The following is a 26292-nucleotide window of genomic DNA, read 5'->3' as shown; positions in this document are numbered from 1 at the left end:
TTCATCTTCGTTCCTACATGTCTTCCACCACAAGAGGAACCCAAATTCAAAGTGGTGAAACACTCACCACCCACCTCCTCTGCACTCCCCAAGTCAGCACCCATCTTCCCCAACCCTTTGGTCCTTCTTCTTCCTTCCTACTCCACGCGTGAGCAAAGACCGAAAACACAATCTTGTTGTCCTAAATGCCTTGGCGAAGGACTATGATCAACAACGCAATGCATGAATACCATACACGTATGACAGGACTAAAATGTTTGGCTTGGTATAATTTCGGTTTGTAGTCAGAAAGCTAAAGGCTGATCTTCCATTGTGTTTGGTTGGCGCTTAAATCAGGTCTGAACCGGTCACATGGTACGGACGGTTGCGACGTCATCATTGCAGGCACCACAAACTTAGCGCGTGAATTACTCGCCGCTCACATTGTGTTGTCAGCACATGACTAGTGATCTCCTCAAGTTGTTGTGGCTGCCATGCTACTTTGGATCTATTGCGTGCTTCACTTCACAGGCTGTATGTAAAGCACCTCAGTACTGCGTTCACTTGGATCAGTCGACGTGAGGCCACGACCGAAGGAAGGCCCAGTACCCAGTATTTGAGTCGGGGGAGGGATTCCGGTCATTGCCCACTGACCAAAAAAAAAAAAAAAATCATCCCCCCTTTAAAAATGTCACCCCCTCTCGGAATGCTTTTTTTATAGTAAATGGTGGAATTAAATTGTGACTAAAAGAAGAAGGCCACATCCCCCCGCATGGCAAGGCAACGACAATTAGGACGGCGACACACAAGGCTAAGTAACGCTGCACACACACACAAGCTAAAAACACACCACAAGAACCTGCGGTTGACAGTTGGGGGGCTGTTGCTCAAGCCCAAAGCAAGGGCACACAGCTCATTTGCATATGACAGCACAGTGGCCGAGTAGCTAGCACATATTGCAAGGAAGCCAAAGGAGGCTGGTTCACGTCCGGCTAGGACTTCTACATTAAACGCATGTAACATTCTTGTTTGAAGAATGTATAAATGAATGGGCACTTTTCTAATGCAGGGAAAATGAGGAAGAACGGTTGGGAGCTTGAGCACGACTGGGGGGTGTTTGTCCGTGTCCTATTGCAGATATGCTTTTTTTAATGGCGGACACCCATAAGAACTGACCACCCCACCGAGCTGCTGAAAAGGTCTGTTAAAGACAAGTATGTGTAGTGTCAAACCCCGAGTTAGAAGAAGTATGCATAAGCAACTTTTAATATTTAGCAGCCACTAAAACTTCAGCTCAACAAAGTGTTCCTGCCAGAGGAGAGACACCGCGCGCAGTTATCACAGGGGTCCATTTCGCCTTGTCACTTAATTTGGATCACAGCCTCCTGAAGCCATTTTGCAGAGACCGGCGACTGTCACAGAAAAGAATTTATTCGAATCCAATAAATAAGCTGGGGCTGAAAAATCACCATCGGCGAGTCATTAAATGCAGAGAGCCAGAGTCTGGTGTGTGGAAATGACTTGTCAGCCAGCGAGTCAGAACAAGGGCGCCCACTGGTTCTTACGAAATGAGCGTGAATGGGTTGTTTCGATTTGAATGGATCAGTACATTGAAAAAAAAAGAAGAAGAAGACGTGATGGACGACTGTGGAGAAGGGGTCTTTTCAAAGGGGCTGTGTTGGGTTCCAGCATCAGACGCCGCCTGTGGGACCGCTAAGCCTTCATTACTGCTCCACTTCAGGTTGTCAGGTTCAGGATGCGAGGCCTCGGGTGCAATGTGCGAGTTTAAAGCAGCGGTTGCCGGCTAATTACAAACCTCGGCTACACACAGCGATTAAAAAACGCAACCCCGAGTGTCTGCTGAGCTAATTTGTCTAATTACATCTTTGCAACTTATGAAAAGAGCCAACATTACCCTGAAGGCTGGCTGTGGGAATGTGTCGACGGTGAAGGAAAACTTGAGTGTCGCCGGAGTGCGGGGATGGCTGCGAGGCACGGGGTGAGCAGGAGGAGGAGGAACCCCTGTTGGCTGGTGCTAAACTATTGCTACATGCCTGAGAAGCATCTCCCGTGGGACAGCCACCCACACTCTGCTGACATGCCTCCTGTTTACTTTGCTCATCATTAATACACAGCCGTCTTTTTTTTTTTTTTTTTTCTCCAGAATTTATCAGCAAAACCAATATTTGGTGTCAGGGCTGGGACGCGCAGACGCTCAGTCAGTGAAATAGGATGTGACTGAGCCGTCACAGCAATGAGGGCCTATGGCAGCTCCGCTAACAAGCATGGCTAATAGGAGGAAGACGGGCTGTCGGGGAGACCCGTCCTGACATGTGTCAAGATGGAAAAGCCTGAACTAACATGGAAATAACAACAAAAAAATGCTGATGATGAAATTATATTTGTAAGCAGTGCTGTTGTGAAGACCCGAGCATGCAGAGAGCAAGGCCGACGAGGAGGGCAACACCAAGAGAACACATCCAAGGCAGCACTGCATGTTGACGCACAGGCGTTTCAATGGAGTAAGAAAGGCACAAGACATCTTTCTTTATCGTAACCACAGCGTCAGGAGATGCACTTCATTTGAAATCCTAATGCGTCATGTAATACTGAAGGCTGCCTTCGGTGTCAGCATAGGACGCTAAAGTCCACTTTTCCAACGTAAATATATGACGCCACGGGAGTGAGGATGTCACACACTTGTCAGGTGTTTAGGAGACCAAGTCAGAGAGGCTGGATGGAGATGGTTTGGACATGTACAGAGGAGAGAGAGACAGTACATTGGTAGGAAGGTGTTGAAGTTGGAACTGCCAGGCAGAAGGTGGAGAGGAAGGCCAAAGAGGAGATTGATGGAGGTGGTGAAGGAGGACATGAGGTTTGTAGGTTTGAGAGAAGAGGAAGCAGAGGACAGGGTGAGATGGAGGAGGATGATCCTCTGTGGCCACCCCTGAAGGGAGAAGCCGAAAGAGAAAGAAGAAGAAAGAGGAGGAGGAGAAGAAGACAGAAGAGGAATAGAAGGAGAAGAAGAAGATGTTGAGGTTGGAACTACCAGGCAGAAGGTGGAGAGTAAGGCTAAAGAGGAGATTGATGGAGGTGGACATGAGATATGTAGGTTTGAGAGAAGATGAAGCAGAGGACAGGGTGAGATGGAGGAGGATGATCCACTGTGGCCACCCCTGAAGGGAGAAGGCCAAAGAGAAAGAAGAAGAAAGAGGAGGAGAAGAAGGAGAAGTAAAAGATGAAGGAGAAGAAGGAGAAGTAGAAGATGTTGAGGTTGGAACTGCCAGGCAGAAGGTGGAGAGGAAGGACAAAGAGGAGATTGATGGAGGTGGTGAAGGAGGACATGAGGTTTGTAGGTTTGAGAGAAGATGAAGCAGAGGACAGGGTGAGATGGAGCTGGATGATCCGCTGTGGCCACCACTGAAGAAGGAAGGAGAAGCCAGAAGGAAAAGAAGCAGAAGAAGGCACAACTTTGAAAGGGGGAGATGGAGGAAGATGATCCGCTGTGGCCACCACTGAAGGGAGAATCCCAAAGGAAAAGAAGAAGAAGTGGGAGAGAGGATGAGTTGCCCAGTATCCAGACCAAACTCAATAGTGCATACAGAAACATAAGCCATATAGACACACATTTATTTCATACGGCATAAGGAATGGAAGTATTTTTGTTATTGCCCTATCACTGGAACAGAAGTAGTTTGTTCCGTATTCAAAACAAAGTCTGGGGTACAGCACTAGTCGCAAGATTTGTTTAATGTGAGACACAAAAAAGTAGTTCATCACAGCTAACCTTGGTTCTCAAGGCTAAATCCTGGCTCCATCCACAACGTTTTGATGTGCAAAAGAGGCTGAAAGGCTCGGAGCATCATCTTGATCTTAACTTCCTTCCCTCATTTACTGGGTAAACTCACATTGTTGAAGTTTCTTCTGTTTCTGCAGGGGTAGTGGCTAACCACAAGTTCAGACAGGACTGACATATGGCGAGCATGACTTACTGGCGTACTCCATTTTGGACTGAACACAGAGGCCAAACGTATTTGACAACCACAATTAGAATTTTAAATGTGTGAATCAGTTCATCATAAGGCACCTAATATCTATACATTCAATCCAGAACTTGTCAAAAATGTTTCCCAAATGCAACACGCATTAGTCGAGAACACTTTTGCCGTCTGAATAACCGTAAATCTTTTAAACTTGACGTGTCAATTTCACAATGCAGGAGGCGAAACAAACTTTTTTTTCAGTCTGCATATCTGTTTGTAGACTGAGCTCTCAGCTTTCACCAGTAAAATAACCGCAAGGTTCCACTATGATCCCTTTTGCTTTTGACTCACCTAGACTCGAGCGTTTCTCACCGCTGTGTCTCGCTCTTTTTCTCTCTTTTAATCAGGTGAGATTTTATCAGGCCTCCTCTGTCACCGTCGACTATGGGTTGTGAAATTTCAGAAGGTTGAGCGTGTGGGAACCACGGTATCAGTCATCTCCCCCTGCACCCTCACAGACACGCGGGCGGTTTTTGAAAAGGCGAGAAAACGCTACACAAAGAGCATATTGGAAGCTGGGTCAACAAAAACCAAGGCTGGAAACACTTTTTGACTCCTTTTCTCTGCCTGTTTCTTTTATTCTCTGCTTGTTTTTCTCTTCCTTTCAATGCAGCGAGATTACGGCGGCTCATTGCTAAGATCCATTTACAGCGGAGAGAAATAACACTTACCCCGAGGTATTTATTTGCATGGATCCGCTGTGCTGATACAGAAAGAGATGTGAGCCCTGATAGTCTGCTGGTTTGGAAGTATCTATAAATCAGAGCATTCTGAGGCCAGAATACATCAGCTGAAGGACAAAAATGGCGCTGAATGATGGCCTATCCCTGTGGGCGTGCATTATGTGCACTATAGTGCCATTCAGAGCCAGTGTGCTCTTCCTGCAGTCCCACTGATGCTCCTCATTCAATATCACCATCGCAGATAGTCTTTTGCACTTCTAGCTTATTGAATTTCAGGCTTCCGATAAATATGGCACGTCATTAGAGCTTCCAGCGCGGGATGCACGCTAACACAAAGTAATCCCCCGGGTGCGACTGAGACGGGCTCGCTCACGGAGCTGAAAGTTAATCCAGCTGAGAAGAAAGGCTGCCGTCACAAACTTTGAATCTCAGCATGAGAGCTTTGAGTGTGGGCGGCGGAGGAATGAGCCCAACTTATTCGCATGCTCAAGTGCTGACAGTTTGAGTTTAGAAATGCAACAAAGAATAACTTACTCGAGGAGGCAAATGAGTTAGTGACAGACAGTGGGGAAATAAAAATGAATGCTTGTTTGATTTCATCAGAGTTGCTGATGGACCTTTTAGCCAGAGGGCGAAGCCCAACTCTCACCTTGCTCACGAAAACTTATCTAAGACAAAGAAAAAGAAGTTTGTCGGCCTTGAATGTCGTCACTTTAAATGGGTTCTCACACAATTTTATAGGACCCGACCCAATAATGTTCCTCAGGGTTATTTCCATGTATTTATTTCCATATATTGTTAGACATCATGAATAAATATTTCGCTTTTCATCATGAGTAAATACATCAGTTTCAAAATTGACATCTTGTTGTCATAGTCATGCACGTTTTTATTTTGTAATTGTACTTCCTTGTTTCGTCCCTCTACTGTTTGACAGTTAATGTCACCCAACTGGAACCCATCCACTATCAATGCACCTGTCTGAAGTACTTAAACTTCCTGGTTCCTGGTCCATGTAACCTCATATCTGCTCCTACGCTACAGAATCTACTCTGTGAGTTCATTTCTTTACCCAGACGTGCTCCGTTATACTGCCACAAATTTCTGCAAGTTTATTCTGCCTGGGTGTTTTGTTAGAATGCGTGTTCCCTTCTTTGTACTTCAGCATTCGTTTCTGATTTCTGGTTTGGGTCGGCTCCGGGTTTTCCCTCGGTCTTGGTTTTATTTGTACAGGTTCCTCCTTCTCTTCTGTCGTTCTTTTGATAAACCTGCATCATTGTCATGAATTAGTCGAAACGCTGTGTGTCTAGTTTCACTTGGGTTCACTTAGTTCCACTCGTACCTTTTTTCATCCAGACAAATGTTGCATTTACAGGGTCCTATTGTTGCACTTATTTTAATTTACCGTTCAGTAAACATTCAAAACCACATCCGTCATGCAACGTCCAAACAAACAGTTGCGTTACTCAAAGTTAAAGTTGCATCCAGCTGGATTTAGACCAAAGTACCTAAGGCTATAGTGTAGTCAATATGCACAGTAGAATTGTGGCCCCCTACACTGGGATTGTGGCCCCCTACACTGATATTTTCCAAGCTGTTTTAGTTGATATGCACTCACGTTTGTTGTTTGGAAAGACAGGGGCAGACTCCTCCCCTTAAGGAGGACTGTACAGGATGTTATTAATATGCTTTAAGGTGCCCAAAGTAGAAGAAGGCGAGGAAAAACTCTCAGCCATATCAGAGGATCAGGCTGGAGCAAGGACACGCAAAATCATTCACCAGTATTCACCTGTCACAGATCATGAAATTGTGACTTGTTGAATAGTTTGATGTAACTATATGATTAAAAAAAATAGGAGGCTTTAAATTGCCAGAATCCGTCAATCACAAACCCAACCTCCACCACTCAAACCCAGACCCCCCAGTGGCAGCAGCCTCTCTCTGTGTGGCTGGCCTTGGCCTTGATCACACTGGGACACATGGGAGATTAACTGGGCTGGCGCACTCACTCAGCAGGTTCCCCGACTCCCTTCCACTCAACCCGGTTCAATCTGCCAGCTCGCCGCCTGCTCCGCTGAGCCACGGCAGCAGGGCACCGCCAGCCCGGGCCGCCTTCATTACGCCTGCCAGATGGGCTGAGAATTAGATTCCAACTCCCACCATCCAAAGGAGAGAGAGAGAGAGAGATATATGGAAGGAGGACAGTGGAGGAGAACAGGGAGGAAAGTTGGAGGAGAGGGAGGGATGGAAGGAGGATGGTGGAGGAGGACAACAGGGAGGAAAGTTGGAGGAGAGGGAGGGATGGAAGGAGGATGGTGGAGAACAGGGAGGAAAGTTGGAGGAGAGGGAGGGATGGAAGGAGGATGTGGAGGAGGAGAACAGGGAGGAAAGTTGGAGGAGAGGGAGAGATGGAAGGAGGATGGTGGAGGAGGAGAACAGGGAGGAAAGTTGGAGGAGAGGGAGGGATGGAAGGAGGATGGTGGAGAACAGGGAGGAAAGTTGGAGGAGAGGGAGGGATGGAAGGAGGATGGTGGAGGAGGAGAACAGGGAGGAAAGTTGGAGGAGAGGGAGGGATGGAAGGAGGATGGTGGAGGAGGAGAACAGGGAGGAAAGTTGGAGGAGAGGGAGGGATGGAAGGAGGATGGTGGAGGAGAACAGGGAGGAAAGTTGGAGGAGAGGGAGGGATGGAAGGAGGATGGTGGAGAACAGGGAGGAAAGTTGGAGGAGAGGGAGGGATGGAAGGAGGATGGTGGAGGAGGAGAACAGGGAGGAAAGTTGGAGGAGAGGGAGAGATGGAAGGAGGATGGTGGAGGAGGAGAACAGGGAGGAAAGTTGGAGGAGAGGGAGAGATGAAGTCATGGCTTTTGTTTGCATTTATGTTGCACGTTATTACATTTTAATGCAACACCCGTGGGAGCCGGCAGCATTAAATGCCTGTTCTTGAATAATCGACACTAACTACAAGCAAATGCTTGGGAGAAATGAAATTAGCCAGCACAGCAATTTGGCACAGTGATTATGGGCTCCTCTGAGGCACTTCCTGATGATTTAAGAACGCTAACATTTAGGCAAGTCAGATCTCATTACTCTTCAAGGTTAAATTGAGCTGTGTTGGCAGACGCCTGATTGGAAATATGGCTGGTGCCTCCATTCACCGCGCTTCCTTTCTGCCTGCCGCCTTCAAACTTCTGCTGCATCTCACTGTAGCTCTGAGGGACTCGAAGGTCTCAGATGCTGTGCAAGCTCTTAGTTACATGGGCATCGCCTCACGTTACATCTCTTGTGCTATTGTCGACAACTATCACCCTGATATGAAACCTCTTCTTCCCCTCGGCCGTCAGACTGTTGAATTCGTGATCAGCCTCACCTTCACCTTCACCTTCACCTTCTTCTGCCGCTTATCCGGGGTCGGGTCACGGAGGCAGCATTCAGAGCAGTGAAGCCCAAACTTCCTGATCCGCACAAACCTCCTCCAGCTCATCCCGGGGCCAGACCGGAGACATCGTCTCTCCAGCGAGTCCTGGGTCTTCCCCGGGGTCTCCTCCCAGTAGGACATGCACGGAACACCTCCCCAGGGAGGCGTCCAGGGGGCATCTGGATCAGATGCCCGAGCCACCTCAGCTGGTTCCTCTGGATGTGGAGGAGCAGCGGCTCCACCCCGAGCTCCTCCCGGATGACCGAACTCCTCACCCTATCTCTAAGGGTGCGCCCAGCCACCCTGCGGAGGAAACTCATCTCAGCCGCTTGTATCCGCGATCTCATCCTTTCGGTCATGACCCAAAGCTCGTGACCATAGGTGAGGGTGGGAACGTAGATCGATCGGTAAATCGAGAGCTTCGTCTTGTGACTCAGCTCCCTCTTCACCACGACGGTCCGATGCAGCGACCGCATCACTGCTGCCGCTCGAGAACAAGACCCCGAGATACCTAAACTCCACCACTTGGGGCAAGAACTCTCCACCGTCCTGGAGAGAGCAAACCACCTTATTCCGGTCGAGAACCATGGCCTCAGACTTGGAGGTGCTGATCCTCATCCCAGCCGCGTCACACTCGGCTGCAAACCGCTCCAGTTCAGTGATCAGCCTTTGTTATTTTATTTTATTTTATTTTATTTTATTCCAAAGCACTTTCCTAGTTGGTGGGATCCCCACTGACCATGGCAATAAAATTACTTCTGATTCTGATACTGAATATTAGCTACAGTGGCTAATCTACAGGTGACAATATTTCTAGCTGAGCAAAACGCTACATTATATTCAACTCAACTTTTGTTTTGTTTTTACAACGTTCTGAATGTTTGAATACTAATGCATTCAAACATGAGGGTTCAAACCCAGAATATCATAATTTACCTCAAACACGCCAAACTATTTTGACACGGGACTGTGTCTTGTCAATGCACCGATATTGCATCTGAGATGAGACCTTTATTTTACCATAAAAACAAAACAATATCTCATGTTACTGGCTACAAGATGCACAAACATTTCACTGCAAGAAAGTCAGTTATAGGGCTTCACATGTACTCATAGAACCAGAGTTACATCAAGGTAACTAATATTCCCAAAAGAAAATGGAGGAAGGGTATGTAGTTCAACTTCATGCAAGTCTTTGTGTAATATTGCAGTACACATCTTCTACTACAAGTGATTTCTACTCGTGTCAAATTGATACATGATATATGATCTGTTCATACGATCCACTGACTTTTTGTGTCACTGTCCAACACCTGATGTGTGTTTTTCGAACGATGCTGTCTTCATCACATAGTGGAGCAGTAACTACATTTAATTCAAGAATGTCTTGTTATTGAGCAGCAAGTTGTCCTCACCTCATGAATTTCAAGTGTCAGCATTTTGGGGCTGCAACAACAAGTCTGCAACTAGACAAGTCGATGGGTTGATCAGTTGACTAGTCATGACATCACTATTCTCTTGGGACAGTCCGCAGTAAAAGGCTGAGGCTAAAACATCTAAAGTATGGGGCCATTTGACACATCAAAGGACACATAGCGTCCACAACCGATATTGGGCAACATTTAACATACAATTGTTTACGACACTGAACATAATTTTTTTAGTTATATTATGTTCTGTTTCCAACACGTGGCGGGTTCTTTAGCCTGTATACCTGCATGCTGTCAAGTCGACTAAACGCTGAGGTAGTCAACAATAAGTCAACCAGCAAAACAGTCAAAAGTCGCAGCCCTTGTGCCGTTTTTCCATACATTGTGTGTCATAATGCACCGATAAAGTGATGCAGTTACAATGAAAGAATTTGTGGTTATAAGACATGAAGTCACCCTCACATAATACATTGAGACACCACCTGGTCTTCTTCTACGTCCTATTCAGTTTCATATTTCGTCCGTTCAAACATCACTTGAAATATGTATCTGCATTATTTGTCGAGAGACTTGTGTAGAACTGGATTCTGACAGTTACGTGCACAGCATCTTACATATATTTATAAAAAAGGTTAAGACCCAGCAAGCTCAGTCAAGCTCCTTAAATCTCCAGAATTCAAAACAGTTTTCACCGCTGTGATGAAAATGCATTTCAACGCAAGAGAGGAGCAACAAACCACGTTGGGGAATAAGTCCATGAGTTTTTCCAAGCAGTTGTTGCCTCATGTCGGGGGAGGGGGGGTGCAGTATCATTGCAAGTCAAATGTAATCATGGCGCCGTCTCGAATCATAATAGTAATAATAATATTAGGTCGCGGCTACATCAGCGATGTCGTTCAAATTTCCGAGCCACAAGTGGGAGAGCTGCTGTTAATCACGAGCAACCACCGATGTTTTCCGCTGTTGTTTTCATCGTTGTTTGTAGCAGCTTCATCCTCTGGCACATCTTGAGATTTGGCAGGCCGAATTCATTATCTGCAGGGTTTCATGTCGCCAACAAAGCTGCTTTCTGTCATGTGGGCCTGTGTTTCCTCCTCCTCCTCCTCCTCCGAACATGCTGTACGCACCACACCACATCTGATGTCTCTGCATCACTTTTTTCTATCTTGGTTAGGGCCAAAAAGGATTTCTGGATCGGAGCAGAGCGCGGCCAGGAACGACGGCAAAGCCTCTAAATTGTAACCAGGCATTTCCACATGAAACATTCATGCTTAAGTGTGATTAGCGGAGATTAAGGTGGGTTTGTTTTGCCTCTTTGGAAGGCGCCGTGACAATTTGGGAATGGATTGGGAGCAGCTTTTCTAAACGCGGCCTCCTTAATCCCATGCCAGGAGTTCTCACCCACCTTTGCTGAATTATTTACATTAAAGTTCCCACGTCCCAGCCAAAGGCCCGCAGCTACCGAGCAGTGCGGAGGGTAAACCTGAAAGAATACCTGCCACGTTCTTGTCGGAATGTGCTGAGATTTGTCAGAAGAAGCAGCTTTTCTGAAGGTATTAGTGACAAAAATAACGTGTTTCATCGGGCAGGCAGTGTTTCTGTGGTAATAGCGGCTGAAGCTTTTCTATTTCCTAGACTGACAGAGCAGACACGCCGCGCTCATTTCCCCAGCCCGGGATGAGACTCCGTCTGCGTCGCCAAGTCTCGATGCGATCGTGTTCCCCATTTCCATATCCTTGCCATATCGTGTACATGAGATGGAGCTCCTCCGTGTGCTGGATGACGTGATCCCAGGATAGATCAATTCATACCTAATGATAAAAGATGAGTTTGGACAGGCCTACTTATTTGACAATCATTGAAGTGCCACGGTGATGGATGGCGAGGAGGACCTCCAACCCTGTTCCCTCCCGCCCCATAACTACAGCTCCTTCTTCTGATCCCACCTTATTTATTTCCCCAGGCCCAGCACAGGTCCTCCGCTCATTTTGGAAAAAAAAAAAAAAGATATCAAATTGAATTAAAATTGCTCACTCACCCGAAACAAGCACCTCATGCGTCAGGGAGAAAAGAAAAAAATCTGTTCCCACAATTCAAAGTCAATCCACGCTGCGTGCTCTCTGGCCGCGCGGCGTTGTGAATTATTCATACGGACGACGACGGCGGCGGCGGCGGCGGCAGCGGCGACGTTCTTCATCATGTTAAAGTGGCCATGACATTACTGATGGAGCCACCAATGGCCCGCTGCCGCTCACCGAGCTAATGCATTTGGAAGTGTGAATAAAAGGAGATTCCATCACTTCGAGGGATCAAATATAGAAGAGTAGGAAGCTGACGTCAGAGACGAGGAGGTCAAGTCCAGATCCCTGACCACAGATGAGACAAACCAGTGGTAATACAGTCTTTATTTCAGATCAGGGGCAAGAATTTCTCTCCAGAATGGCCACACTTTCTATTAAGGAACATTTGTTACCCCTAATAAACTACTTATTCATGTGTGTATTCACCGCATATTAGTATTGAAAGTATTGATAAGTGTCTTGTTAAGACTGACTAGAGTTTACTGAGGAATAGCCAACAAAAGTCACCGGGAATTAACAGTAAATAAACAAGTAATTGGTTTACGAATCCTTAACATTCGTGCCCCAGTCTAAAGTTTATTTACGTATTATTTTTATTTATTTTTTATAATTATTAAGAGGTCGAAAGACTTCAAAGGCAATGTTGCTCCCCCCTCAAAAAAAAAAAAAGGCCAATGCCAGTGAGGGTTCTATGTTAAATGCAGCAGTTAGCTGGGAAATTACATTTCAAGCTTTTATATTCTCGACACAAATATCAAAAACAGCAATGATACCTTTCTATCGATCTCACCCAGTCAGTCAGCCATTTAGAATACTACAACTAAAGAAAAAAAAATCTCGCAAAATGGTAACGGAAAAGGAAAAGAAAGGAAAATATTAGTTCAAATATTAGTTAGTGTATTAGTTAGTTTCAAGTTCAAAGAACATTGAAAGTCATGTATAGATCTTAAAAGGTCATGCCTAAATGAGAGAGGAGACTCAAGTCCACACAGCATGTGTGTTGAATGTAAATACACGACTCTTGAACTGACCGATCCAGGGTTTCCCTTGAACCATAGCATTCCAACTTATTGACTGAACCACCCTGTTTACCCATGACTTCCACTGAACAGAAGCATTTTCAGCCTGTGGAAGATTCACCTGCTGAGCACCGGCGCCAGGCAGAGCGTAATAACACCAAAGAGAGATTCAAAAAATCCCTTTGAGAAAATTAATAACGCTCCTCCTCTTAATCTTACTCATTCGGTTCATTAACTAATCTATGGCAACAGTCTGTTCCAGGATATTAACTGATTAAATTGCTGAATAAAATCATGAGAAACGATAACCTCATCCTCTTCAGGTTATTCAAGGAAAATCCCAGACCATTTGAAGACACATCCGACGTGACTTGTACGGGTGAAACCTTTTATCGTTCCCAACCATAGGGGCAGGTTGTCAAAGAAGAATACCGTGCCAATAAATGTATGGAAAAGTTCAGTTGCTGGTGACGTGCGAGGGGTGAGATAGCTCTCTTTAGTCTGGTCCCTGTGCATCCACCTCTAGTTTAACCTCAATTAAAGTGAATTCACAAAAGCTTATTTCATTTATTGGGCTGCTTTATAGGGCAGGGGTGGTTTGTTTACAATTTTAAAGCTGCACTTTCTATATTTTAAGAGTTTTTGTCCATCATCTGTGAGTTAAATATGACGCTGGTTCTTACCAGCGTCATATTTAACTGACTTATACATTAACTTGAGCCTCTGCCTCAGGGGTGGGCACATGAACTTCCATGTCCGGGGACAGTTGTGAGGGGCTGTCAGAAAAGACAGAAGAGGTGACGTAGCAGAAGGAAATATTTAAACAAAATTAAAAGTAAAGAAATGCAAAAGTTTTGTCTGACATTAGAAAATAATGTCACTTTATTTAAAGCATATTTAATGATTTTCAGTGTAAATAAACAAATTACTTCCTATATAACTTATATAGCAAATACCATCACAAAAGACAAAGTGTGAAAGTTTATTTTGAGGGCCATTACATTTGGACATTTGGTCACTACTCGACGGAATATTATCATGTACTTCATGTGAGAAAGATGAAATAAAACAGAAAAGAAGAATAAGAATTGAGTTAGTAATGAGAGAAAAAAACAATTGTTGTTCGAAACATATCAAGTTGATCAGTCTCATAGTTTCGCTGTGACTACATGAAGGCCACCTCATTTCAGATAAAGGGCCGCATGTGGCCCCCGGGCCACGCTTTGCCCTGGCCTTCTTTGTATCCTGCAAAAGTATGGATGTATGACAATATGTGGACGCCACTCGGTATCCTTACTTGCCTTCCTTCAGCTTTACGTGAACCCTGAAGGCATCTTCACCCACATCAGTTGTGCTTTGAAGGTCAACATGACTGGCTTGGTGATGAGCGGCACATGTTCTACAACACACTCAGTTGCACATCACACCACAACCCTAACACATAACACACTACTGTACCACATCAGTATAGGCTTCTTATTTTGCTTGTTACATCCCCATCTCTTAGCTTTGACTGTCCTCCATTACCAGCATGACTGGATCTTACAAGGTTCTGTTTAGAAGCTACAAATGGGAAGCTCACCATACGTGCACTCGAGAGTGGAGCAATGAGTGGATGAGCATCATCGCTCCACTATAATAAGAACGACATGTTAGTTATATTATCAGCGTCGTCTTTTCAGGATAACAAAAGGTTGAATACTGACACAGTATCAACACTGGGGATCAGGTATGAGAAAAGCACAAAGGGAAATGGAGGCAGCACAACACTGTCATTAACAGCTCCTGTGCTCATGAACACAGCCGCATCAGCTGGAAGTGTAATTGGAGACTTCACCTGCTGTTCCTGTCAGACACCTTCTTCATCCTGGCACAGGAGGAAACAGTCAGGGACTCCAACCAAAGGGAGGTGATGCAGCTGTATTGTCGTGTTCGCAGTACGAGCTGAGGTGTGTAAAGACACACCAGGAAATCAAATGAACGTGCAGTCGCTCGACAAACTCCCAGGAGCAAGGCTCAGGGGCTGCGACGGAGGAGAATCCTGTTCCTTTGGATGAGTGATTAGAAGACGGGTGGCAAAACATGACCTACTTAGTGTGACTTACTTCTCCAGGTTTTGGTAGAGAAAGAACGAAAGTGAAAATGTGATATTTTCAGCATGAAATAGAAGATCATCAGCTAAAGAGCACAAGAACTGGAAGATGCGAGTTATATTCATGAGAAAATCTGCTTCTACACTTGTGATTTACAGTGGAACCTCAGTTCTCGAGCACAATCCGTTCCAGACGGCCGTTCGAGAAGCGAATTGTTTGAAATCTGAATCGATTTTTCCCATTACAATGAATGGAAAAAGAAACAATGCGTTCCAAGCCTTAAAATAGTCTTTTGTAGGAGTGAATGTAGAGTGTCTGCTGCAGGTGGCTGTTCCTCTATGTGTGTGGCCGCTGCATGTGGGAGGGGTTGCCGAGTGAGTGGCGTCTCTCCAGAAGTGAAGAGGTGCCCGGTGCGTGTCCAGCTCTGAATGTGCGCTTCTGTGCAGTTTGGCTGTGACAAAGTCATAAACCAAGTCACGCTCTGTCCCAGACTCGCCTCATCCCTGTCCCAGCTCCAGCCCACAACAGGACATCAAACCCTGGAGTGAGCGCTCCAGCACCTCCCCTGTGACACTCTACCACGGTCCAGTGTGGAGTCAGGAAAGGTTTTACACCTCAATATGAAGAAAAAACAGTCAGTAAATGGAGCTAACGGGACACGTCTGCGTACAGAGGCTGCGTTATACACAATAACAAAGCGCGTCGTGGGTCAGCTGATCGGTCCGCCCACGTTATGTTCAGGTTTGAAATCCAAACCAAAAAAATCTTGAAATTTTTGTTCAAACTCCGATTTGTTAAAATTCCGGGACGTTCGAAAACCGAGGTACCACTGTATTTCCCATTTATACAGGTTCCCGTGTTCCATTGGTATATCAGTACCTCAGGCTGAGTTTCATCACCATTTCATTCTGTTATGAAAAGACACCTTACTTCTCATCGTACCAATATATCAGTTTGTCGTGGTGAAGTCAGCTAAAGCTCTGGTTTAACCTACACTCCTACTACAAGCGCTGGGTCGTGACCTAAAGAAACACATTGGAGATAATAGTGATGGACGCTTCCTCCGCAGGCTGTGCCACTCAGGGGAGGCTTGAAGTCGAACAGACGCCCCTCTGTATTGAGGGAAAACCAGTTGCGATGGAGCAGGCATCTTGTCAGGATGCCTCTTGGACGCCTACCTCGTGAGGTGCTCCAGGCGGGTCCAGCGGGGTGAAACCCCTTGGCACAGACACGCTGCTGGGACTTTATCACGCAATTGAAAACCTTGGAAATGCGAAGAAAAATTCGATGCAGGTTTCTTGAGAATGACCGGAATAAACGGAGGAACTGCTGGTTGAATTAGCTCACAAGGTTGTTTGAATGAAAAACAGCAACGGCCTCTTGATCGTTTTCTTGATGTAAAAATGCATATTGAGCCATGTGGAAACAAAACGTGTGAGTTCTTCTAAAAAAAAAATGTGATAGAATTTTTCTACAGTCCTGGAAATCCAGAGAGGCCATGAAAACGGGAACACTTTAGCAGTAAATGGTCCTGCCTCTGGCTCTGCCTAATTTCAGGCTTTGTTTGCGCGGCGTTGTGGAGCTCTGGTGGGTTTGCTGGATCCCCCAGGCCTTTTCTCGTCTCATCAGTCGAGGTGGTTTTCTGCTCGCTGCCTGCAGCAATCTGTCGGCATACGCCTTTTGTTCTTGCGCTTCTTGCAAGATTTGGCCACAGGTCACAGATTACAGGGAACTCAGCCATCACAGGTGCACCACCATTTGTACGATTCATGCTCCAGAGAGAGCTGGGGACTCCATTTACATATCAGTCACAGATAGAAGGAGGGAATACAAAGTCGGAATTCCGGAACAAACAAGCTGCCGTCTTCACTCAGGTGCAAACAATACAAAAATAATCAATGGAATTTCATATAAATGCAAAATGCCATGGCTAGAAATGAACGTATTGATATATAATCCGAAGTGAGGACCAATCTGTGTCAGAGACTTCGATGCATGTGCAGGTAATTTTGTAAAGTGTGTACTGAGGCACACTCCGATTCTTTAGCAGTTGACATTTGAAGCATCAAAACGACCGTACCACAAGACCAGGAACCAGATCGCACAGTTTATTTCCTGATTTAAGCAGCAACGGAATACAACAGAGGTTCCTCGTTTTAACCACTTTCAAGCTGCAGGAATCTTTTAAGTTTAGATCCATCCTCCACACAGATTAAGCATTAGCAGAAGAGTCACATCACCGTCACAGAACAGACATATGATCATGAGGGGAAAAAATGTCCCTTTCAGAAGTGGAAACTGAGAAGTGCTTCGAGGTTTTTGTGTACCATTATATGACTAGTACTTAAATCATCCACCATTACAGTATAGTACATATTGAACACCTCGACGTGATGGCACGCCTGAGATTAGTAATCTGGATTTTAGAACCCAAGGTCGCTTCCTGCAAATTCCGAAAGGTCCATTGGTAACATAAAAACGGCTCCTGTGAATGACTTCACTGCTACACCAGTGGCACTGAATCAATCAGCCCCAGCCGCGTAAAATCTTTATGATGTACGACACCAGCTCTGGTGAATAATCGAGTGGATAGAGTGAGCGGGCAGATTTGGATTTGAAGAGGCTGCAATTGAGACACAGTAGGTGAAGCTCTTCACTCCGCACACCTGAATGGACATCTTTAAAAGAGTGTGAAGCGGAGAGACTGGTCGCCCTCAGAACCACTTTACAGTCCGATCATGACCATCTCCAGAGGCCGCAGAGATGCTAGGTGTAAATGCACCAGTTTCAAGACCGTTTTAGTGAGAATGGTATGGTATCTGAGAGAAGCCTCTGGTGATCGAGGTCTGGAGACATGGCATAGGAACCATAGCTTATTGAAGGAGAACCAACCAACCAATGACACTGGTGTCCTGTTTATAACTCCTTGAAAAGTTAGTAAACTCATTCTGCAGTTTTTAGCCTCAGACCTGAATGTGGTTGCAGCTCTCTAGTTTAATTTTATTTTTTTTATTTTATTAAAATTTGTATTTTTATTTATTTTATCGATATTAGTATTATTATTATTATTGTTTTTATTTTTATTTATTTTCTGTGTGATGCTCTTCCTGACTTGCCCTTTCTTGCCCCTACTGCTGCTGGAAATGTAAATTTCCTAGAGGGAGTCATCCCAAAGGGATCAATAAAGTCTAGTCTAAGTCTAAGTCTAAGCTCAATGTGTCCCTGCTTGGGCCAATGCACACAGCAATCTCTGTGCTCCACATACTGAAAGAGCTTAGCTTGTGACTAAATCAGGAAGCAGCAGGGGTTGCTTCACCTTCTCTTAAAAGAGTGCGTGCGCCCCATGTGGGCGGTTTCAGGAGCCCGTCATACCTGCGCAGGGCATCTCATGGCGCAGGCTTTCCCCCCCGACCCGCACCCTTCTGTTGTGATATTCCTTTTCTGCTCCGCCATAGATGTTTGTAATTGGCGCTGTAATTTACGATGGGGCCTCGGTACAGGATAATGATATGGAGCATTGTAATTTGCTGATGCAAATTGTACGTTATAATGGGGAGCCATAAAAGCCCCGGCAATCTCGGAGACTCGCCAAACACCCTGAGCGTTCATTACGGCCCTCATTAAAACATCCATGTCGAGCTCTTACAAATGGAGGGAGCTTGTAATTGCCGGCTGATTGTGGTATATGTAACATATGATAAAGTGGAATTACCACTTTATTTGTCGACAGTGTCTGTGAAGCTTAATGGGGAGAAAGCTGGCAGTAAACAAATCCTTGGAGCGTTGTTTGATGGTTACATTACCGGGCTTTTTGTTTAAAGTGGGGCGAATGTGAGTTAAGGGACAGTGCATCCAAGACAAACTGAGAGTGATGATCATCAAGGCTGTGCTTACGGCGCTAGAACTAATGCTTTTACCCTGGAGAGCCCACTGTTTCATTTGGACCGAGTCCAACCGGGCTGCCGAGCGCAGTCTGGAAAACGTCATGTAAGCGTCGGTGTTGTCCTTTCTCATTGCCAGGTGCAGAAGTCATACGTTTCCCGGGATCAGATCGGTGTAAAGCACTGTCTGCTCTTCCGGGAGAATGCTTAGATAGGAAACCAAAGTGCTGTCCATTTTGAACCAGCCCGAACGAAGGGGCATGTGGAGCGCGGTCAAGCTGAACGCCGCCACTCTTAAGAGCAAAGCCAAGTGGCACAAGCAATTAGGAGTGCATTTGGAGCGAGTGAACGATTCTGGAGTCCCTGGTCAACAATGACACACAAACTTGCCTCTCTATTTAAATGACCTCTCCCGGAGTTGTCTTTGTGTCGCTGCCTCTCTAATGCATCTCCATTAGGACAGAGATAAGCAGCCGTAGTGAAAACGAAGTTTCCCTCCTCGACTGGGACCCACGGCAGGCCTCCGCCACCAGTGTGTGCTCAGCCACTGGAAAAGGATTTTCAGCCAGGCCATTCAGCCAGGGACAGAGCATCCTCTGGCCTTTATCTTCAGAGCCATTGATTGATGTGTGGTGGGCCCTGCTGTGGTGAACAGCAATTTTTATCCGTTGCTAGCAGCAACGGCCCGGTCTCTCAAGCGCGGAGAGCAGTGGAGACCCAAGATCTGAGGCCGGACCGCACACGGGGATAAACAAATAGTTTTTCAAGGTGGACGGCTCACATGGAGAGGCCTCTGACAAGCAGTGCCCACCCCAAAGCCAAGACAATGTCCGGGTGCTGGCCTCCACCCACTGGGCTCCTGGCTGCCTTCACTAATTTTCACCGCACGAAGAAGCGATAGAGCAAAAACACCTGCACGTGTGAACGGAGACAGATTATAGGAGGAAAACCAAAATTAGGAAAAAGTAGTTTAAGCCTTGGAGATCTTCCATGGACGCCTATTTTTGGACTTTCAGGCTACGCTCCCGGTGATCCGTGAGGTCATACCAGGAAATGATTTGGATGAACATGTGCCGTTCATGTAGTCCCAGACATTATATTCAGGTTTCAATGTTATAGAGATATTTTCCAGGCTGTAGAACGTAGGTGGTAAAGCTTAGAATGTATAGGTGAACTTGGCAACATTGGCAGCCTTGACCAGGCGCTGTGACCCAGATACGATCTCAAATCAGACCCTTGGGGGCTGGGATTTCAACTCCATGTGCTTGAGGCTTAGTCATAGGTCAAAAGAAATCAAATAAATCAAAAAAATATAAGGCAACTTGATTGGTAAGTGGCTGTGGTCTGGAGTTCAAATGTCCAATTTATAAATCAATGTTGAGTATTTTCAGTTTGGGCTACTGGTATCCTGTAAGAATCTTTACATCATTCCTTGCCAACCTGCGGCTCTTTCCTCAGTTTCATTCGGCTCCTCACCAAATGAATCGCCAAACTGGCTGCGGATGTGGTCAAGTTACTATTGAGATGATGGTTTACATAGGAAATAAGACGGAAAAGTAAGAGCTATTCTGGCGAAATGTCACGTCAAAATATTGCTCAAAGACTTCGACTTAACTTTAACTTTGAAACAAACAACAAACCTCACCGATGCTGATGGGAGTCGCGGTCCTACTTGACTTGGTGCGTCATCAGATCCATGATCAACTCAATTTACATGACTCAGTTCCACCCTTGACTTTGTCTTTCCCTAAACTAAAGGTCTGGCATGTGTTTCACCTATGATTCATTGTTGATGGTGGTGAAGTCCGTTGAATTCAGTGGAGTGAAGATGAGACGCTCCAAAGCAGCACGACGTTATAAAAAAATTCATTCAAGTCAAATAAATGGCGCACACATTTCTATCTATGCCACTTGATATTTCAAGGAGGATCACGGCAAAATGTATAAATTTAAAATATATATATATATAGGCAGAAGAGACATAGACTGGACACTAACCAGCAACCTTGTGACACACAGGCATGTGCTTTAACCGCAACACTGCCGCTAAGTCACATGACCAGCTGCTCAGGTGAAGCCTTACAGCCTGACATGTTTGTAGCTTGTGGCTCTGTTCAGCAACACAGAAAAACAACGTGGCTCTGAGCCTCTGACTGGATGGCCAGCCCTGCTTTACATTGATGAAAGACCTCTTAGACTTGGACTTTCTTTATTGTCATTACACAAAAACATATCACTATATTATGGCAACAAAATTTCGGTCTGAAGCTTCTGGTTTGCACTTTGTTATATATATATATATATATATATATATATATATATATATATATATATATATATATATATACTCTTAACCATATAGAGGCGACAGACAAAAACCCTGTCTCAAAAATCCCTAAATAAGAAAACCATTACATTTAATTTAGCTCCAATTGTAGCGTAACTTATTGAATCATATCAATCTGTCATTTCTGTGAATAAAGCGTAAAGCTTCTAATATCTTCTCATCTAATTAACTGACGTAATCCGTATTCGGGATCTGGGATGTAATCAGCTCTGGGTGAAGTGTGTTGTGCACAATGTGGAGGTCTTGAATGCCAAATCAATTAAAAGAAAGCTGGTTAAGAATGCAGGAGTGAGTCAGAGTGAGGCTCGGATTAAGAGCAGGGACTCGTTGAGCATTAAACGTGATGATGACAAACAGAGCCAGAGGTGGAGCGCAGATGTGTCGGGATGCTCCAAGCATTTCCACTCTACCTCACCGCCAAGACATCAAAGATAAATCCTACCAGAAAAACCGACTTGTCTGACTCAACCCTCACTGACAAAGCTCTGGATACAAACATAAGCAGTTTGGCCTTGGGTGGCAGCAAGCAACCGAGGGGTGCGACATGAAAAGCAAAGGTGGCTCCTTGTCTTTTACGCAGAGCTAAATCATCCCCTTCTGCAAATATTATATCCAGCCCAAGGGGGAGCGTCGGGATGTGCAGATAGCAGAGCCACTAAGATTTTTTTGACATTTCTCCCGTCGCTCGTATCTTGCCGACACAGAGGGGGATGTTGGTTCTTTATCTAACGAACCCCGGAGAGGATGATAAATGGCCAGAAGTCAGGCACATCTCTGCTGGAACCACGTGCAGGTGGCAGTGCAGGAAACAAGCCACAGATATTGTCTCCCCAACATAGCAGAGGATGTAATGAAGCCTGCACAAAGCAGACAGGATTGTCGGCCTGATAAACAATTCCATATCCAGACTTAGGAGCTCAGATAGCAAGAGTCAGTTCTCCAGCTACATGTCCACGCCAGGAGATGACTTTCAAAAGGGTGTGTTTCCAGAGGTGAGGACATGACTTGCACCCTCCTCTTGTCAGCAGATAACCTCAGGTTTTCGATTTTAAATATGAGGTTGAGATCTACAACGGCACTTGGAGAACTCAAACTTGCTCCCGACCATAGCTGTGTGAGAGTCATCAACAGCATCAGGAGATGGTGGTTTGGTGGTCAAACACCCAGTTATGCCCAACGTTGCGTCCAAATTGGACTCGGACGGATCCTTCGGTCGGTGCTCTGTGTTCATTTTGTCTGTACTTCTGCACGTTTCCACAAAGCTTACGTATATAGACAACACTGAGCAGCACCACCAGTAACCATGGGGGGCAATGTTGTGGTTACTACCTGATACAACGCTCAAATAGGACACGAAGAAGACAATGGCGGAAATTCTCCGTCCTCCAGTCACGATATATTTAACGGCCTCACCGACCACCGCCTCCTACAACGCTGCCTCTGTTTCTTCTTTTGTGCAAGAGCTACATGATCAATATTTCTTCCACAGTCGCCATGTTTATTGTCATTATAAACTTTTAACTCCGGGCTGCTCCCCCTGGTGGATATATGACTGAACAGCAGTACCCATGCAAAGAACGACGTTTGGAAGAACGTGATATGTTAAAGCTGTGTTTGCGGAGACGTTCCTTAAAACTGAAACTCAAACGCTAAATGAGTCCAGATCTGATCCTGAACAATCCTGACTTACAACCAAACAGTTCATCGTCCAACCAAATGTCTCCTACAACAGACAACGGTGATGTTCGCAAACTAAAACAGTCTGATTTAAGTGGGGATGAGGCGTGCAAAACAAATATAGTAACAGATTGTTCCGACGTGAGATCGGTTTTGTGGAACTACATTGTTTATACTTGAGGAAACTATCGACAGCCAAGTCTTTTACTTTCAACGTGGTCCACACAATTCTGGCCGGCGCATCTCTTCCATACATTCTGTCGAGTCTGGAAGGCAGCACAGGAGACATATGGAAGCTTTAATCAAAATTGAATATATCCCTGCAATGTGACATAGCAGCCCTGGTCTGACAGCTTGCTGTGGATTGTTTTTCTGGCGAGGAAGAGCCGGAGATGGTAATCGGTGCCAGAGGCAAACTTGTCCACTGCTTTGGCTGCCAACGGGTTCCTCCTAACTCGTTGACCCTTCACACCATCTCCTCTAACAGCCCTCCACCCACATTCAGATCCTCTTCACTTTCTCTGAGTGGTCGTTCCCCTCCCGTGCCCACATCATATCGGCCTGCAAGATCCCTCAGGCGCCAGACCTCACAACCCGCGCGCCCGCCGCCGCCGCACCTCCATCCCCCTCTCCTAAAAAACATCACACTATAAAGCCCCCAGCACTTGCAGATAAGAAGCCCCGAGAAATCAAGCAGCTTGGCAGCGGAGCAGATTGAGAAGCAGAGCTCAGTGCCCAGGAGATACCCACAGGCTACAAACACTGCAGATAGCACTGTCGGATAAGCAGCCAGACAACATGAAGCTTCTTGCCCTCTTTACTCGCCTATCCTTTGCTAGCACATGGCCTGCACCCCTCACACTCACCATCCCCCTCCCTCATCTCTCCTGCCCTTTCTTTGCGACTCCCCCTTCCCTCCTTCCAGATAAAGAGAAAACCTTGTTCTCCACCGACTCAAACTGACAGCTTGAGTCAAAGGCCTCCACATGCTTTTTCGGAAGGTCTTGTTTGTTTTCATCCGTCTGTGAATACAAAGTCGCTGGGGAACGAAAATGTGACATGTTCTATTAAAACAAATTTAGAAAAAAAAAATGAAAGCACACAGGGATCATTGTCTTTTGAAGCCAAGCTTTGTTCGGAGCCTTAGCTGCCGTCCTTTGAGGCAGATTAGCGGTGACAAACCATTTATAGTTGTTTTGTTTGTCGGGGTGATTGCTTCCATCCTGCAATAAGAACTGCCATATGCCACTCATCAGCTAAAAGTAGCACACTTTAAAGAACATTCCTCTTATGAGTTCTCCTTAAAGCAGAGGACATGAAGGACGACCGCCGCCTCTGTTACCCAGAGACGAGACACATCAGTGGAACGATGGGAGCAGAAATTTATGGCTTGAAAATGCACCAGAGCAGGGGCAACAGATGCTTTCCAAGGATAAAAATAGTCCCAATGTGACAATTTGTGAAATAGCGAACAGGGAGACAGAATACAGCCGATGTGTTCTTTGTCGTCGTGATGTTTTCCGCTCACAAAGATATAGCATTAAGATAAACGCTGGGTTATTAGCGTATCGTGCGGCAAAGGTCGCCAAGTTGGTTTTGAAATGTCGTCGTGTTGAATGTTGACTTTGAAAGACTTGATCTCAGCTGAAAGTTTGGTAGCAGCCATGCCAAGTCAACATCATCGCAAACTGTAATGTATTCTTACCGCAGAACAATATACTGGACTGCTAATAACCTGTGCACATCACATTTATCTGAAGCAACTTTGACTGACAAACACCAAGCCAGAACCGCCGTAGCCACTTTCTAATGTGGAGCCAATCCCTTGAACAAAATGAATGTTTCCATGCCTGGTCCAACATGCCAAACCAGATACCAACTTGCTCTTATTGATATATCATTTTTTATAGTTTTGATTTTTAATGATGTACACTTTAAAAGCAGGGGGCACAATGTGGGAAGACAAAACCAGCTGGGTTAATGTGACGTCCTTGTGTGCTCCCACAGTCGCTGTATATAGTGCAGAATATGTGACTAACTTCAGCATGTCCAACTCGTGCCCTGGATCACACATACGCTGTACCTCAATTTAAATGATAAAAAATAACGCGAGTTTCAACTACATTTGTCGTGTAGTTTGTGATTTAAAGTATTTGCAATTAAAAATACATAATTGTTTGGACTACAAATCAAATGTTGCATGTATGACGTCACAGATTCCGACTGCTCCGGCGCTAAGGCAGATGCTAAAAGTACTAAACTATCAAAGGCAGAAGCTAGCAAGCATTAGCTGACATCGATAAACACTGACCCTGTAGAGCTTGTGTGGCATGCTGGCTCTCACTCCACCGACTATCAAGCCTGCGACCAGCATTGTAGTTCGCCACTACATTTCACACAAACCCTCAAGTAACTTTTGATGCCGGTGGAAAAGCAGAGGAGTCACTTTATTAAAATGTTTTTCAAATTCACAGACATCATATATGAGATCTAAGGCATATTTCAAGCTCGATCAGATTCAAATTTTCATCTCTCCACTGACTCGTGTTCATATTTTTCGTTAACTTAGGTCCCATGAGGCGGAAGTAGATGGCCGTGACTTCAGCTCGCATGAGGACATTTCTTCAGGTTACACCACTTTCCCAGAAACTACATACTTTGTTGACAGTAAGGAAAGATGGAAAGCCTGATTTTACAAAAAAAAAGAGCCTCAAAACCCAACACAGTGTTCGCTAACACAAATGACAGTCATGTATATAGTTGGCTCTAGAGTGTAGCCACTACACCAACGGAAGCTCTGAATCTGAACACACGGTTTTGCTCACTACCGTAGAAAGACAACAAGTTTATCATGCCACTAGTTGGGAAGAGACTTTGTACCCAGGAAATACATGTCAAAGTGGAGAAGGCTTCTCAGAGAACCTGATGATATCGCCGGGTGGAGACATAAAACTCCAAGAGCCGGATATCTGCACAGGCAAATGGCAACGGTCGATGCCAATAAAAGGAGAATCTCTTTTGGCCAAGGTAGTGCAGGACACCTTCCTGCAATTTAATCAGTCAGTCAGGCAGAATTAATGTCCCTAATATCATGATTTCTCCATTACTCTATTTAACATAATTAAAATGTCGAGCGGCGGGGCCATAAAGCGGGTCGTTGGAGATTGTAATTCTGCCGTAAAGCTATGAAGCATGAAAATGTCACTTACCGAGTACCCGCGGCCTGACAGCGAGTGAGTGGAACTCTGTGGGGAGAGAGAGGAGGACAAGGATGACCTTTAAGGAGCGTTCCACTCGCTGACACAGACATGATGAAGCAGCGCCGCTTTAATATCAATATTCACGTTAACCTTTTAGCCGAGCCGCCGTGTTCTTCACACCCGCAGCTCACTCGCGCACGTTCCTGCCCTGACCACAGGGCAGCTGAGTGGCACTCGCAAAGCAATGTCCTCCTGCTTAACCCCTCGTCCGACGAAGATTTAGATGGTCTCAAACTGATCTATTATTCCATCATTGCGTGTCAAGTGCTCCGCCGCACATTGACCGTGATGCTCACCATGGACTCCAAAAACACCGCAGTCATACTATTGATAGGTTTGAGTGAATTAGTCACGTGACGTCATGGGAACACCTCAAAGGTCTAG

At 45.5% G+C, this 26292-nt stretch overlaps 1 protein-coding gene across 10 annotated transcripts in view; it reads right to left on the bottom strand.

Moving 5' to 3' along the window:
- fbrsl1 (fibrosin-like 1) overlaps positions 1 to 26292 on the bottom strand; it is a 326042-nt gene that overhangs the window by 168080 nt on the left and 131670 nt on the right. For 9 of the 10 annotated variants that reach the window (XM_053871994.1, XM_053871995.1, XM_053872000.1 and 6 more), the window contains exon 4: positions 25858 to 25893. The exons of the other annotated variant lie outside the window; for it this stretch is intronic. In XM_053871994.1, the coding sequence (XP_053727969.1) occupies positions 25858 to 25893 (36 nt within the window). The remainder of the gene's footprint in view (positions 1 to 25857; positions 25894 to 26292) is intronic. 10 annotated transcript variants of the gene reach the window in all.

Source organism: Synchiropus splendidus, chromosome 7 (genome assembly GCF_027744825.2).
Source record: "Synchiropus splendidus isolate RoL2022-P1 chromosome 7, RoL_Sspl_1.0, whole genome shotgun sequence".
In the NCBI taxonomy this organism is placed as follows: domain Eukaryota; kingdom Metazoa; phylum Chordata; class Actinopteri; order Syngnathiformes; family Callionymidae; genus Synchiropus; species Synchiropus splendidus.
Note: the sequence above shows the minus strand (reverse complement) of the source record. Positions and strands in the feature narration are given on the sequence as shown.